This window comes from Pagrus pagrus (assembly GCF_965226575.1).
Source record: "Pagrus pagrus genome assembly, chromosome: 23".
Lineage (NCBI taxonomy): Eukaryota > Metazoa > Chordata > Actinopteri > Spariformes > Sparidae > Pagrus > Pagrus pagrus.
Window position 1 is genome coordinate 16,637,524 of NC_140205.1, and position 16,281 is coordinate 16,653,804.

The window sequence follows — 16,281 nt, forward strand, 5'->3', positions numbered from 1 at the left end:
CTCACCATGCTGGTGGACCCTGATTGGCTGAGTGCAGCTCAGTTCAAACGCCTGATGGGAAGGATTTTAACGGCAGTTCAGTGAGGTCAGCCAATCGACACAGAATCCAGTCATGATGCTACCGAAGTTACTAAAAGGATGGATGTTTAACTTTATTCCCCAGTAAACAACCAAAATGAAATTATTATAACAGGGTCTGTATAGTGCAATTGCAGATTTAATACCTTGCTTCTTGCTTCTTGCTTTCTTATAGGTCTTTAATGTTTGCAAATCCTTGCAGAAAAAACATGTTTTCACATCAGGCAGAGGCAAGCATCTTCTCTCATAAATGTGTTAATGGACAGACACTAATTATTTCATTAACAGGCGAGATGCACGCTAACACGATAGAAAACTACAAAGATATTTCATCAGGCATTATTTCTTATTCATATTCCTCCACGAGCCCTCTCTTCCCCTCTTTTTTTGTGTTATTTCTATGTGTGATTATGTGTGTGTGTGTGTGTTCATAAGAATTTGACAGATTTAACACAGTCATTGAGCAGTCTTGAGACACAGTGGTCACACTTAATTTCTCATGCCAGTGATGCACTAATGAATCAACACACGCTTGCCTGTCAACAGCAAGGGGTCGTGGTAAAATACACTGGCATACATTTTAGCCAAACTGCTATTTAAAATGGAGGAAATACAGCTGCATGTTTTAACATAAGGAAAGGGCAAGTTTGTAGTTCTTGGACCAGTAGTTTCAAATAGAAATCGACAACAGCTGTAGTTTTTCAGAGACACTGATATTAATAAACTAAAAAAATTGTTTTGCTTTTTTTTTTACATTTCGAGGTTTCCATGGAAAAAGCTTAACCATATTGTTGTAACAGGAGGATAAAAGTAGTGTGTGTGTTTGCCTTGCTTGTCCCAGCCTGAGGGACCTCGCAGTCAAAACTGACAGTGTCTGTGTTTAGCCATGGCATGTAAAGGGATTTGCTGCGTGTGTGTGTGTGTGTGTGTGTGTGTGTGTGTGTGTGTTTGGGTGTTTGGCAGTGTGTCGGAGGTGTGTTAAGTGTATGTCGCGGAGATTGGCAGCTCTGGCGTGGAGCTAAGTCTTACCCCCCTGCAGGAACGATCAGTGACATTCTCATGGTGTGTATTTGTGTGTATTTTAGATGAGCAGCTGTTTCCAGTTCTTCCCACTGCCACATTGTCCATGCCTTGATCCACAACGACGCGCCAAGCATCCAATATTGTTTTTCACACATACACCTTGCACAGCCTGAGACATGTCAGGCTATGGTAGAGAGAGAGAGGGTCGCTCCTGTCGGGCAACAGAGAAGGAGGAATGGAAGAAGACGAAGAAGAAATCAAAATAAGAACATGAACAGCGGCATCTGTGTTGGCTGTAGGAAAAAAAAATAGCATTTGGATTTTTTCCCCCCCCTCTCTTTCTGGCAAGAGTTACGTGTTTTTAAACCAACCTCCCCTCACAGATGAGCTTAAGAAGACAAAAGTTGTTTAATTCGGTTCCATTGCAGAGGCAGTAAAAGGATAAAGAGAGTGAGGCGCAATTTTCACTTTGTTCCAGTCATTTTGGAAGAGAATTGACATCTGCAAACTAAAGGCAGAACCGCCCACACTGCCAGCCTGCCACATCCAGTGCATATAAATACATATATGCAGGCACTCACACATTAGCACACACACACCTACAGGCTATGTGCACTCATAGTGTCACACATATGCACGCAGAAATGGCAAAAACCTGCTCACACACATGCGCCAAGAGGAGGGCGCGAACATTTACAGTATCCAGAATTTGTACTTTCTGTTTGTACTTCTGAATAAATGCATGTTGATGAGAAAAGTTTTGGGAACATGTCGCCGCACACACGTCGGCTGAGCAACACCAGTTTACAATAAGGAATCTGTCTTTAGTCTTGTCTTTTTGATCCCTCAGTCTTGGACTTTAGAAAATCGCCAGGGTAAAAAATGTCAGCGGGGCACATGGATTATATGCTGGGAGGTTGATGGGGGGGGGGGGGGAATCATAAGCCATTCAAGTTGCCTTCGGGATAAGACTGTCTGTCTGACTTCACACATAAATAATGTCACAGGCACTAATTTACCAGGTCTTTGAAGAAGCCACGGCTCCCCGCTAATTCCCTTTGATTGGGAAATGACCTTCATTGTTGGACGCAGCGAGATGACATCTCCCTGGCAGATTTTTGACAGGCCGAAGCGATCTGACAACCCCTCGCCCCCCACCCTGACTACATCCGCCCTCTCCCCCTCCCTCTCCGTCTCCCTCCATCTCTTCTCCTGTATTCTTGTTCTGTTTGTTTTGTTTGCGCATAGTCTTTTTCGAAAAAGAAAGAGTGCGGCTGTTTTAAGTAGGCGCTGGATTAGATAAATGGGATGTGACAGGTGTGACCGCTGCCTTCAAGATGCCTGCCTTCCTCGCTCTCTCCATGTATCGCTCTCTCTCTCTCTCTCTCTCTCTCTCTCTCATTTCCTCTAATAACATCGCCTCTCTCTTTCTTTCTTTTGCCTTTCACTATTCCATCTTTCTCTGACTTCTACCCACTTGCGCTCCCTCTCTCCCTCTTGTCTCATTACGTTTGCGTGCCGTGCCGGCGCTGATGCAACTCGTAATCACAAAGCCGCTCATTTGAAGTCTAAATTTCCCTAATCTGGAGAAGGGGAGAGGGTGAAGGAAGAAAATGAAACAACAAAGACAGACAGGAGCAGGTTGAGCCATCACTTGGTCAGGTGGTAAGAGGAGAGTCTTTCAGTGTGGAGTAATCACAACACACTTTCCCAGCGCAGTGCAGCTCAGCTCTCAGCCAGTGTCTTACAAAACTCAACGGCAACTGATTGAAGGCTCATCACTCCGTCATACAGTAGATATACACAGCTGTTACGGCCATATTATCACTGTCACACTCTGTCCCTCCCTTACAATGCACACAAGAACGCAGAGGAGAGAATTAGTGAATTATTGAGCGTGCTGACTTATTCAGAGTGTGGAAACACAGCCAAGGAGAGAGAGAGAGTCAGTGAAGTGTAGAAGCAGCAAGTGATAATGGTCTGGTGTACCTCTCATACAGCGTTTGGCCACTGACAATGAAAGCATCGTCAATATTGAAAGCCTTTTCCTGGATTTATTCTCTCAATAGAACACAGAGGAATCATTTGAGACTTTTGAGTTTTGCTTCTTCCACTTAAATCGATGCGTTTCTAAGAAAAAAAGCCGATAGAAAAGAACAAAAGCGGAGGTCATGTGGGATCTAGATGACTTCATCATGGACTGTGATCACAGTATTAAGTTCCACTGCCACCAGCAGCCTGCGAGTTAATGATTAGAAAACTGTCTCCACCTTAATACGCTATAATGTCGTTAATACAGCTGGAATGTCTCCGTCTCTATATCTGTGTGTCTCCCACATATGCACACCCACGCAGAGACAGAGGTACTGTATATCTGTGCCACTGTCCCAGGTGGCATGCTCCATATTGTAGTAAGATTAGGCAAAGATTAACCCTGTGGACCATTGACCCTCCTGTCTGCGAAGAGCTGAGCTGACAGACTGACAGGCTGATTGACTGACTCCCTTGCTTCTGTAATTAAAGAGCCCAACGCATGCCTTTACACACCTGTGCATGTGTATGGAAGGACTCAATATGTGCCTGCGTGTTTGTAGATGCATGGATACAGTGCATAAACTCATCTAATCAATTATGTGTGACAAAGAGTTTGTGTTTGTCCTGTCTTGAAGCTGACACTGTCCTCCTTCTCACTGTCACTGTTAATTGGGCTCAGCCGGCATTAAGTCTATCATGCAGGCAAGCCAAACAAACACAGGTTTTACTGGGTCAAAGATTAAGATGCTACATGTTACTTACTGTTGAGGTTTTTCTCTTAATGTTTATTCGTCCAACTTTTTCTAACTTTTAAGACGTTTGAATATAATCAGTTTTTAATAATAATTTGTGTCTAGGGTGTTTTTTCAAAGTCCAAATTACTTACAATTTGAAACAAAATTTAGCGCTTGCTTCTTAGCAGGGGACAGATGTATCTCTGTCGCTAGCACAAACACATTGAGGTAGTCCTGATAGAAGTTTAAAAATCTCCACCCTGTGACATTGTGTCTGAGAGGACTTTCACCCTTGTGATGTCGCTAAATTAACTTTAACTTATGGCACAGAGAAACTTTTGCCCATTTAGCAGAAGAATGTGAAAACAGCCATCTAGAGGATCTATAAGAAAAGCAATTTTTTTGAGTGGCGCAGGACTTTAATCCAAATGTTTTAGAAAAAAAATCGTACTTTTCAAAGCTAGGAATTTTGGAAACAATTGTGTGAAAGTTTGTTTTAATTCCTCCCCAAAGGTCGTTAAACTTCACGTGTTAAAGACGGTAAACTTTAAACAGAAGACAGTGGGATAATTATTCATCATGACAGCTTGGCAAAAGGCACAGAGCCTCACTGCGAGCTGTATATATTATTTTGTAGCTGACTGTCATGCTGATTGTTGTTTTGTCAGCCCTTTCATGAGTTTATGGAAATGATTTGACACGCATCCAAAGCTTTGTTTCCTGAAAAAGGATCTATTTTTTATGATTCCCGTGTTTGATGGAGTTGCATCCTCAGCATTAATTGTCACAAATCTTTGGACAAAAGTAGCGCCGTTGCTGAAACTTGGGCACGGGATTTGGTACAGTAGCGTTGGACGTCCCTCAAAGCCGAGCTGTCGATGGCTTTGTAATGAAGAGTTAGCGTGACTCTGAGAGTGTGCGGAGTCCTTTGCTGTTGTTTCATGTGCTCGTTCTGTCAAGTACCTCCAAGTCAGTCAAATGCAGATTCCAGAGGATGTGAGGGGGAGAAGAAGAAGAAGAAGTATGCCCTAACTTGAGATAGCTGGCCAGGGATGACAGTTGGTTGCATTGAGCTGTGAGAAGGGGAGATGGAGAGAATAAAGAGCAAGAGAAAAGAGAGAAGGACGGAGATAATGAGTGGGTCTGTGCCAGCACCTCCCCTGCCTCCTCCTTCATTTTTTCCTTCCACAGTTTGTTTATTTATGTCTTAAATTTGAGGTAATTTTTTTATCTAATAATGATCTCTCTCCTCCTTCCCTCCAGGAGCAGGACAGCACTAAGGGGAGCTCTCTGAGTCCTTACCCCCAGCACAATGCTACCTCACCAGGCAAAGAAGAAGGTGGAGGCGGGGGACGCCCCTGCAGCGAGGGGGGCTCTGCCGCGGGCACCCTGGGGACCCCCGAGAGACGCAAGGGCAGCCTGGCAGACGTGGTGGACACACTGAAACAACGCAAGATGGAAGAGCTGATCAAGAACGAGCCAGAAGGTCAGTGATGAAAGGGGACACTTGTGTGGCCAGATGTGTGATCTGCAACTCCTCGCCATCTCTCTGGCTCCGCGCCGCTCTTTTATCACATTCTGTTGTCCTTTCTCTCTTCTTCTTTCTTTCTGTCTTGTTCTCTCCACGGCTCTATCAGTCTCTCTCTCTCCCTCTGTTATGAACCCATGCACATTCAGATGAGAGGGGAGCCTTTGTTTTTCCAGCACACACACAGACAGCATCAGCTGTTTGGGCCTATTGTCCGCCATGCTTTGCATATTTATCACAACCTGACAAATGAGATGTATGCGTGCATGTGTGTGTAGTGTTTGCTTGAGTGTGTAGAAAGCCTGCAAACACACTTGGATATCTCGACAACTCTTAGTTACAATGCTTCCCAGCTTTAATTCAAAGGGACACTCACATTGAGATTTCTTCCTGCTGAGTGTTAAATGCGTCTGATCACATTTCCAACTACCTTTGGGATGATGCTCTCTCAGCCTTCACATTCATACCGTGTTGAACAGACTGAACCAGATTTTTGCCAAAGGCTACATTGCTTAGCTCGATTAGCCGCCATATTTCTTTCTCAAGTTTAGCCTCAGGCTAACAGTTGGAGTCAAGAGATAAAATTAGCCCATGGCCAAGTCTAATTTCTATTGGGCAGATAAACAGGGGCTTAAGTCACTATGAAATGCATGTGATGGTGTTAATGTGGTAAGGAGATTACCAACAGGTGTCCATCTGATGGGATAATATAAATAACATTGTGCTTTATTGGTGGACATATCTGTCATGTGCTACACAGGGAGGTCAGTGTCAGCTTCAACAAGTACCTGACGCTGGTAGAGACTCAAGGGTACTCAGGCGTCTTTGTGGCTCCAAAAAATTGGAGGAACCTACCCAAACCCAATATGCATATTTTAAATTATTTTTATTTTTTTTAAAGGGACCTGGGATAACTGGACCTGATCCAAAATGTGGTCAAGCCAAACAAACCGTAATAGAGAGAGAGCACCAACACTGGCAGCAGCCATTAATTAACAAGCAGCCATAGTAATGTCCTATGAATGATAAGGTCAATGAAACTCCAAAAAGAATCTGTTTATATGCTTTGAAGGATAATTTGCAGAAATAATTGAAACTCCTGTTTTTGCTTCCTGTCAACTGGACTGTAGATTGACAGAAGATCATAATCGTTCAACCAGTTTTATTTTAGAGATTCAAATTCCAATCGTCACTTAATAGCATACATTTTTTTGTTACTGAGTACTCTCTCTGGCAGTGATCATGACAAACCACTCTTCGTGCTTCAGGTTGTGAAGCACAGGGGAATCTTTTTTCTTCAGTGTAGCCAGAGTTGTTGCTAACTCCTGGGTTTAGTATGCTTCAATCTATTTGGATCCAGTTGGCTATTAGACATATCAACACAAATACCTAAGACCCTAGGCAGTAAGAGGAGACCCTGCCTGACCCAATTAGACTTAATTGGGACCAGGTCCAGCTCAGGGTCCCAGGTCGGGTCTCATTTTCTCGTTTCTTGAACCCATGAAGACCTCTCAAGCAGACACACGCAATAACAGCCACTAGATCTTCTTATAATTCCCTTTAGCTTCTAAATCTGCCACTGCTGTGTGCTAAGTTTTCTATTCAAACATCTCTGTATGCAGTGTACAGCCCTGTGCCCAAAAGGTGAGAGAGCAGTGCAGCAGTGCAGTGTGTGTTTGTCTCTAAAGTGTAGGTGTGTATGTGTGTGATCGTGCTCCGGCAGTACATCAACAGGCTTTCATTTCAAGCTGCGATGTGCTAACCTTATTTTCTAGGCTTTTCTGTGAGGTTTTCAAAGCGGCTGAGACTGCTGGTCAGCTCTCGCAGTCTGGTTGTTTTGATTCCAGTCAATAGAGAGGCCTGTTGTGGCACATTTTACCCAAAAAAAGAGAGAAAGAAAGAAAAAAACTGGGCTGTTTGTCGAGCTGAGCTGTAATTGAGGTGTGTTTTGGGTTGTTCGCTGCTTCACTAGACCTCATGAACTGCCTGCACAGGAAAAAAAAAACAGCAATAATGGATCTTTATGAGTCAGCCAGTGCAGAGAGGAAAGAAGAGAGAGGGAGAAGGAAGGACAGAAGAAGGAAGAGAAGGAGAGAGGAGTGAAGGAGAGAAAGAGCAGTGTCTTCACAGACCCCATTAGCAGAGTGCCACTGTGGTACGGCATCCAAACCAACCCGGAGCATTATCTGCCCTACGTTTAAATGAAAGGCGCTAACAAAAGGCCCCAGCGCCTCCAGACCCATCACACACACACACACACACAAAAACCCAGGCCAAGCAAGAGAGAAAGGAAGAAAGAAAAGAGAGTAAAGGAAGAAAAGGGATGCTGAGAAAAGATGAAGAGAGGCAGAGGCAAATGAAGGGGGGGTGGGCGACGAGGGGCGGTATTGAACGCAAGATAGAAATCCCTTTTCTGTGCCCGGCTAGCTATTGTTTGGCTGTGTGGCTCACAAAGGCCATTAGCAGCAAACAGCAGGTTGGGATGAAAATTTAATGAAGGCTTTAATCATTATGAAAGGCCTGGAATATTACTGCTCTCTCTGTCTCTCTCTCTCTTACACACACCCGCTCGCACACTGCTTCCAGCTGGATCAATGACACACACACACACACACATACAGGCACACACACACACACATTTAGAGTGTAGGAGCATTAACACCAGGAGGGATGTGAACAAGGGGCCAAAGACACGAAATGGGTCAGAAAACGATAAACATCTCGAAAGAGAATGAGAAGCTTGACTTCATGAAGGCACGCCCTCAGCTAGACATCTCTCACACTCACACACACACACACACACACACACACACACACACACACACACAAACACATATGTATGGCTTAAGTTTGAAAGATATAGTTTTGTGTCTGTGGCTAGTGTTGCTCTACTTAGGCTAGATGAATGGAGAGTGGTAGTTACTAGGTCAGTGTGTGTGTTTGTGTGTGTGCTGGTTAAGCCGTTGGGAGCGTGTTTTCGTGTGTATGTGTGTATTTGCATATGTATTTGTGACAGAATGTGTGCGCACATGTGTGTTATATGGGGAGGTTGGTGTTTGGTTTCATGCATGCAAGGTGTGTGTATGTGTGTGTGTGTTTGGACATTATGTTTGTGTGTGTTGGCCTCTAATAAATGACTAGCCATGTTGTCCCCCATGGCCTGGCCCAACCATGCTCCACCGCTCTCCTGCTCTCTCCATTCATCTCCTGTCTTACTCCACCGGCCACCTGCTACCCTGGAGATACACACTCACACTCACACTCACACTCTCACACACACACACACAGGCACATATATGTGCAGACGCACACACAAAACACCGGCCGCTGCCTTTAATAAATTCTTCAGGAGCGACAGGGAGGAAGAGCGAAGATAAGAATGCCATGACACTGCCATATGTGTATACGTGTGTGTGTGTGTGTGTGTGTGTTTGTCCGAACATTAGGCGGCTGGGCGGGCAGCCCGTGCTGGAGTGCGTGTGTATGTCATTACGTGGAATAATGACAGCAGAGTCCAGAGCATCGCGGGAGGCGCGGGGTCGAGAGGAGACCCGGTGCTAACACCCAAGAGAGATGGCTGCAAAAGCAAACACACACCTGTGCAGCTGAAAACACACACACACACACACCTGGACAGTTCCCTTGGACTTGCCATTTAACCCTTTGTGACCTCTGTGCCACAGTGCAGGGCCTAGTGATAATCTATTAGCACAGCAGTGGGAAAACAGACTAGATAGATAGATACGATAGATACAGTAGATAGATAGATGGATAGATACGGTAGATAGATAGGTAGAAACAGCAAAAAGAAAGAGAAGAAAAACGAGGGAAATTAAAAGGAGGAGAAACAGCACTAAATGGGGCACAGATGTTCCTCTCGGCCCCTGGAGTGGTGCCTCCGCTGCCCTGGACTTTCACCAGACACTCAGCCTCATTCCTCCTCTCTTCTCCTCTCCTCTCCTTTCGCTCCTTCCCTCTCTCAGTGGCAGCTTCGACTGTAAGTGGCTCACATTAAGTGCCAGCTGAGCTCTGTCGCTGGACCCGTCTGTTGACCCTCTGCTACCCAGCTCCAGCTACCCGTCGCTGGAGCTCCACGGCCTCTGGGACTTTGTGTTTTCTTTTCTTTTTTCTAGTATAAACTCTGCTGTAAACAGGAGTAAACACAGAACAAACCTTTAGCAGTTCACAATGCAACGTGCATAAAAAAGAAAACACATTTAAACTGCATTTTTTAAAATGAAGTTCTTCTTATTTCAGTGCAGCAGCCAACGTCGTCAGTATTCCTCAGATTGTCTTGACTAATGTGACGGCATTTTCCTTCTGTAATGTCTGATTTCAGTAATGGCGTTTTCCTTACCTTAAACAGTCGTGAATTAAAAAAAGGCATCAAACTGCTCACTTTCTTGTAAGCTGACATCCAGTTTGACAAAATGATTGTTATTGCTGTGAGACATTATTCAAAACAAATTTGCATTGAGCTTAATTATGAGGCTTTGCTGGTCACTTGCCTTGGGGCAACAATTGTCAATATTCTTGTTGTATAACTGAACCAGGGCGCAGCTCCGGGGTCAGTCCTTGGTCTCTATTCTTTATGGCCTTGATCTGGACACACGTGCAGGGAAACAAGAGACACACACACACACACACTCATACACAGCGTGCAGGTTTACAACCGAAGCAGCAACCTCGAGGTCAACCAGAATGGCGTTTTTATGGCTGAGCGTACTTGCTGCTCCGAGGCACTGGTTTCCATACTGAAAATGCCAAGTCAATGACAGATGTCACACAACACACGCACATACATGCACACACACACACGCACAGCACTTCATCTATTTTCAAGGCAGGGAGAGAATCCAGGGCTTGCTTTTAGAGAGCACTGAGGCATTTTATAGGACAGCACTTAGGCGAGGCCATTGTGCCACACAAGCACACAGTGGCCGGAGCTCCCTCACGCCTCCGTACACTCCAATGGGTGACAATGGGAAGGGCGGATACATTCTGCCAAGAAGAAGGAGAGAGAGAAAGAAAGGGTAGGGGAAAAAGAGCAGGAGAAGTGGAGGGATCGAGGCAGTCTCTCGTTCATCCGTCCATCAGTCCACCCCCTCCTTCACTTTGCCTAATCCCTCCACTGCTCTGCTATCTGGGGGGTTATGTCAAACACACATGCACACACACTATAAACATCAACAATAGCATATACAATCCTTGCAAGTCATCACATGGACCTGCACCAGACGCCTAAGGGAAAATTTGGGACTTTCAACGCGTACACATACACACACCGACACACACACACACACACACATACATAGAGCAGCAGGTTCACAGCCCTAGCGTGGGAGCGGGCGAACGTCTTTATGTGATTTCCACCCTTTGTCGGTAATTAGTTAGTTGTATAAATTAACGTGAAGTGCAGCAGGACTCTCACAGTCATTGTTTGTCGCGATCATTCTTCTTGCGCTGGGAAAAGGAAAGCGAATGAAATGAAACAGGGGAGGTTGAAAGAGAGAAAAGAGAAGTTGGGGCGAGTGAAAAATAGCAAGATTTTGCCTGTTCGCCAATTAAAGGTCTCTAAATACACAATCAGCACTGGCTAAAGAGAAGTTGACATCATGCTTATGAGACTAACCCTGCCTTGAACCTCTTACTTAGGAGTATGCCTCCAAACCTGTGACCTGGTAAGTAAAAAAAACAAAAACTTCAGTGGTGAAACTCAGACTTCAGAAAAGTCACAACTTTGAAAAATAAATCCTTTCCTACAAGTACAACACACTTTGAAGCAATGCAGAGAGCTGACACTACATGTTACTTATCCAACAAAAACAGTTCCTTTTTTGTTTATGATTCCTTCCAGTTACCCGAGTGTCATCGTGTCAGTTAACTTCACCGCATTTGTAGTAGACGGGGAAAAATCATCGTGGATATGGCTCACAATTCAAATCGAGTCAATTCTGGGTTTTTTCCCCCCTTTTGTGGCATGAGAAACAGGCAACGTCATGGGGCGAACCTGAGGCCTATTGTGGGGCCGGCCATTGTTGGCTCGATGAAAGGCGCATTCAAGTCACTTTTCTTATTGAATTGTTTTGCGTCTGCTTTTCAACGTGGCATTCTCTCCCAGCCTTGCACGAGACAATCAGTGGGGATGAAACTCCTTTCTACCATTCTTCCCAGTCCAGATGAGTGATATTAAGGAGATGAATAGTGCGTGTGTGTGTGTGTGTGTGTGTGTGTGTGTGTGTGGGTTATTTTTTTTGGGGGGGGATGGGGGGGGCAGTGCCCCAGCTTTTGTCCAATACATGAGCATAAAGGGGCTTATAGAGAGGAGAGAGGGTCCTGTGGTTTTCCTGATGGTGTGTGTGTCTGTGTGTGTTATTGGCCTCCCGGCGTGGCATTAAGTTAAGGACAAAGGCCTGAGGTTCATGAATCAGCCAGGGCTTCCATAGCTTAGCTATTGTGACCTACACGCAACTTGACTGTCCTACAGTGCACCGTGTGTACATGCATGTGTGTATTTGGTCACCTGGTGATGAGGAATATTTATGTGTGCAACGTTGTCGCATTAGGAATGTATCTATGCATTTCCTGTCTGGCATACACACCATATGAATACGTTTGGGAGTGTGTGTCTGTGTGAGTCAGACTGTCCCACATAAAGGCGTCCTGTCACCGACTCCCAAATATTAGACAGGCCCCAGTGTTTTGGCATCCGCCCATTCACTTCCATTCAGCACCATGTCCCATGACCAAATCAGCGGAATCCATGATTTATCTATTCAGCTTTCTCATAAACTCTCCTCATTTGCACGCCTGTTGTTTTTTCTTCCTTTTCTGTGATTTTCCTTTCTTGGTCTTTTCTCCCATTCCCATGGAGAGACAGAGGAATGTTTTTATGCTGCAAAATGGCCGCAAGATGAATGAGTTTTGTGTAAAGTGCGCAGACTTTCATTTGTCTCTCCATTACGTTATCAAAAGGATATGAAATGCAGCTGAGAAATCTTAAAACTTTTCACTGAGGCACTTAAGCAACAAAACCACTCTGAGAAACATTGTAGAAAAGGAATTACTGCCTCAAGTTCAACGAGTTTTCAAAAGGCCAGATGACTGCATCAAACATTTTTACTTTGCCAGAACAATCGTGAGAACATATCATTGAACTTACATTAAGTAGTTCACTGACATACCAGCACTTACTTTATGAGTAGGTGGATGTTGCATTTTGGAATGAAATGCTTGATTTTTCATTTTGACATTGAGCCACAGCGAGATATAAAAAGGTGTCACTTTGCTGTGAGCATTCCAGACATATTTACATGCAAATGTAAATGAGTGTGCGTGAAGGTGTTTCTAAGTTAACTTTGAATAAAGGTGGAGGTTCATGACTTTTAATAGCGCACTCGTGTTTTTTTTAGATTTTTATATTGCGGCTTCAATTACAACACTTGGTAACGCTTTATTTTACACCTTGCTTTCCAAGGAAGAATCCTTTAAAGAATTAATTTGGTCCTCATCATAGACAAAGTTCTGAGACAGTTTTTTAGAGTTTGATTTGCTGTTTTGACTTTTGAAGCATATGAAATTGAAAATGATAATGATTATTTCACTATTTCTCATAAACAGTGTACATTGGAATGTATGTTTGCCTGTAGACATTTTTTCCATGTCCAGCTGACTTTTGTGCACCAACTTAAACCTCTCTAGGTTAGTCAGTTTCTTCTACATTTATGTAACCTCCAGGAATCACTATGTATAGAGGAACAAGCAAACAATACTGAAAGTAGAGCTTTGAAGATACAGTGTTTGAATAAGTAAAACATAAGCAAATCAGCCAGGTTAAACATATAAAGCTCTGACACCTGGCACGGCAACATGATCAAATGCAAATTTCTCTGCACTTCCAGATAAGAGTGAGATTAACTTAATCTATTGTGATACAAATGTGCATCTACGGTACATATATTCTGTATTCATGCATTTGCGTATGTGTTTATGTGACCTATATAAACAGGTCCTATACTGTAGGTGCACATCTATACTTTGATGGCAGCGTGTAAGCTTACTGTAGGCTATAATGTACTTTAAATAGACTTTAAGTAAGCTTTATGTTAGAGCTTATTAGCTGTGACTGTTTTTGTAAGAGATTCAGTGTGTTAACTTACACTGTATACTGTGCTTATCTACTATATGCATACGCAGGTCTGTATGTGCCTTAAATGCCACATACTGCATGTTAATATATATGTGTGACAGAGACTGCACCCCAGTTTCTCTGGTATAATCCATGTAGGCTTGTGTACAAAGTAGCACAATCTTCTTAGCACAATTTCACATCTTAGCTCCAATACACATGTGAAAGCATCCGAGCTGTAGTCCCCGATCACCCATGTCAGCAGCGTCCAGCAGGATTTAAGGCCTGACATGGATGTAAAGGCGCTTTAACAGCCTGAGCGGAGGTGTGGGGTTGGTGTGTATCACTTCGTAGCTCTTGTTAGATTGTCTGCACACACACACCACAGTAAAAACACGCATGTACAGTATGCCGCCTCAGTCATGATGACGAAGGCACCAGCCTGCTTGACCTGACCAAGGAGCCACAGCTACCCATGATGCATTAGGGATAGCAAATGGACGCATGCCAATGATCCACGTAATCACCACCCACGGGCCACCCTTGCTGTTTCCACTTCCTCTTACGTGACAGATATTAAGGTGGTGCACATATTGTTGTGTAGCTTTAGCACTCAGAGCGCAACAAGTCAGTCAGATAGTTACTCAGGCACTCAGTCTTTCAATATGTCAGCCAGTCGGCAAGCAAGGAAGGTCCTACAGTGCGCTGGTGAGCTTGCCAAGAAGTCAGCCTCTCAGCTCCTCAGTCTTGTACAGACATCCATTCAGTGAGCCAGAGAGCCAGTCACTCAGCCGTTCTGTCAGCCAGTCACTGTGTGAGCCTTTGAAGCCATGGGGTCTATATTAATTAACCCCTGGCTGCCTGGTCAGAGGCCGAGTCCGCAGATGAAGTGGTGGTGTCTGTGTTGTCAGTCCCAGGGGTCACGACCCTGAGCACACAGCATGGCCCGGCCTTATTTGAGCCAGATGTTGGGAGACAAGCATCCCCCACCGTCAGCCTCGCTTCCACCCCCCACCACATCCCTCCCGCTGCATTCTTCTCCTCCGCTGCTGCTCGGCCGTCACCAGCCACTCATGTCGGAGCTCTGATGCTCCTCTGGATGGATCGCTGCTGTACTTCACCGCCCGCCCCCCTCCTCTCTCCAGCAGTCCTTCTCTCTCTCTCCCTGTGGGATCTCTCTATCCATCCATTCACCTCTCCCCCTCCCTTCCCTCTGTTTTCACCCCTCCCTCCTCGTTTGGCCCACTGCCCCTTTCCGCTTCGCTCAGGGGGAAAGAGTGCCGTGTGTGTGTTGCCTGGCAGCATGCCCGCTCTCATCGTCCCCCTCCTTTTCTCCTACCTCATCCTTCCCTCTTCTCTCTCTTTTCCCCCTCTCATCCCTTTCTTTCCACTCTTGCCCTATCCTCTATTTCTCATCTCTGCCACCTCTCCTCCATCCTTCTCCTCGTACCTCCCTTTGTCCCTGTCACTCTCTCCACCTGCTTCTAATCACTCCCCCTCCATCTCTTTCACTCCGTGCCTCCATTCATACTTCACTCTCCGTCTTTCTCTCCCCCCCTCCCTCCCCTCCCCTCCCCTCCTCCCTAGTCTCCTCCTCGGCTGGGCTCAGGAGCAGTGAACAGGTGTTGTCTCCTTTTGATTTGGGTGCGTTCGGATTAATGCTGTCAGCTCAGCTGTTAAAACAACTGCCACCGCCAGATGCCAGTCAGTTTGGGGCTGGAGCTGTCACCTACACACACACACACACATACACACAAACATCCAAACATACGCACACTCAGATGCAAGCGCACGCACATACACATACACACACACACACACACACACACACACACACACACACACACACACACACACACAGGGTGACGTGCACATGTACACACATGCAAACACAGGGCCTCCTGGCTTATTGTAATACCGACAAAGCAAATCAGCTGCTGTACGCCAGTCTTGTCTGTAACCCAGGTGTGTGTTTCTGTAGCCTTTCCAAAACATCACAGTCAGGGGCTATAAGAGGGGCATTATGACATGATGCTACAGTGATCTCTACATTGTCAGAGTTGCAATAGACTCAACCAGACATATAGAGTCCATCATTTAAGGGGGCCTTAATGTTGGAATTCAGTATTTTTATACAAAGAACTTTTAATGCGTAGAGATGTTTTTGAAACAACTTAAAACTAGAATGGCACTCAGTAGAGTACTCATAGATACTAATTACCTAAATATGCCTGAAGGTCCATGCATTATTACCTGAGAAATTAATGAAATCAACAAAAAACATTGGATTTTAAAATCAGACCATTATGTTAGAAAGATGAGGGAATTTAACAGGTAGGAACGGTCTATTGAGTTGCATCATGGGAAATGTAGGATCCAGTGTTTTAGCCTCTCAGCCTAAACTAGGGGCCTAATATAAAAATATCTGTCAAGTTTGACCGTTCTTTTCATATGACTCTTGTGAGACCCCTAACTTTGTAAAAGTGCAATGCTGAATTGCACGAGTGCCCCTTTAATCTTGACTTGATTTCCTGATTAAATAATTGCTCTTCCAGTTACTGTAGTGATGTCTGTAGCAGTTGAAGTGGACAGACTCCACTCAGCCATTCTCCCAATTTTCTAAATGAAATGGTTTTGTGTGTCAGTCAGGGTTCAGATTTATAATTATTTTGCTTGTCAGGACTAAATACCTTTTTAACAAAATAAGCTAATTGTAAAACATTGTGGAAGTCAATTAAAACCTGAAGTAAAGTTCA

At 44.7% G+C, this 16,281-nt stretch overlaps 1 protein-coding gene across 12 annotated transcripts in view; it reads left to right on the forward strand.

Annotated features, from left to right (window-relative positions):
- The window catches only part of sox5 (SRY-box transcription factor 5), a 259,406-nt gene that overhangs the window by 183,154 nt on the left and 59,971 nt on the right, over positions 1 to 16,281 (forward strand). For all 12 annotated transcript variants that reach the window (XM_084346189.1, XM_084346195.1, XM_084346190.1 and 9 more), the window contains one exon: positions 5,133 to 5,355. In XM_084346189.1, coding sequence (XP_084202315.1) covers positions 5,133 to 5,355 — 223 coding nt within the window. The remainder of the gene's footprint in view (positions 1 to 5,132; positions 5,356 to 16,281) is intronic.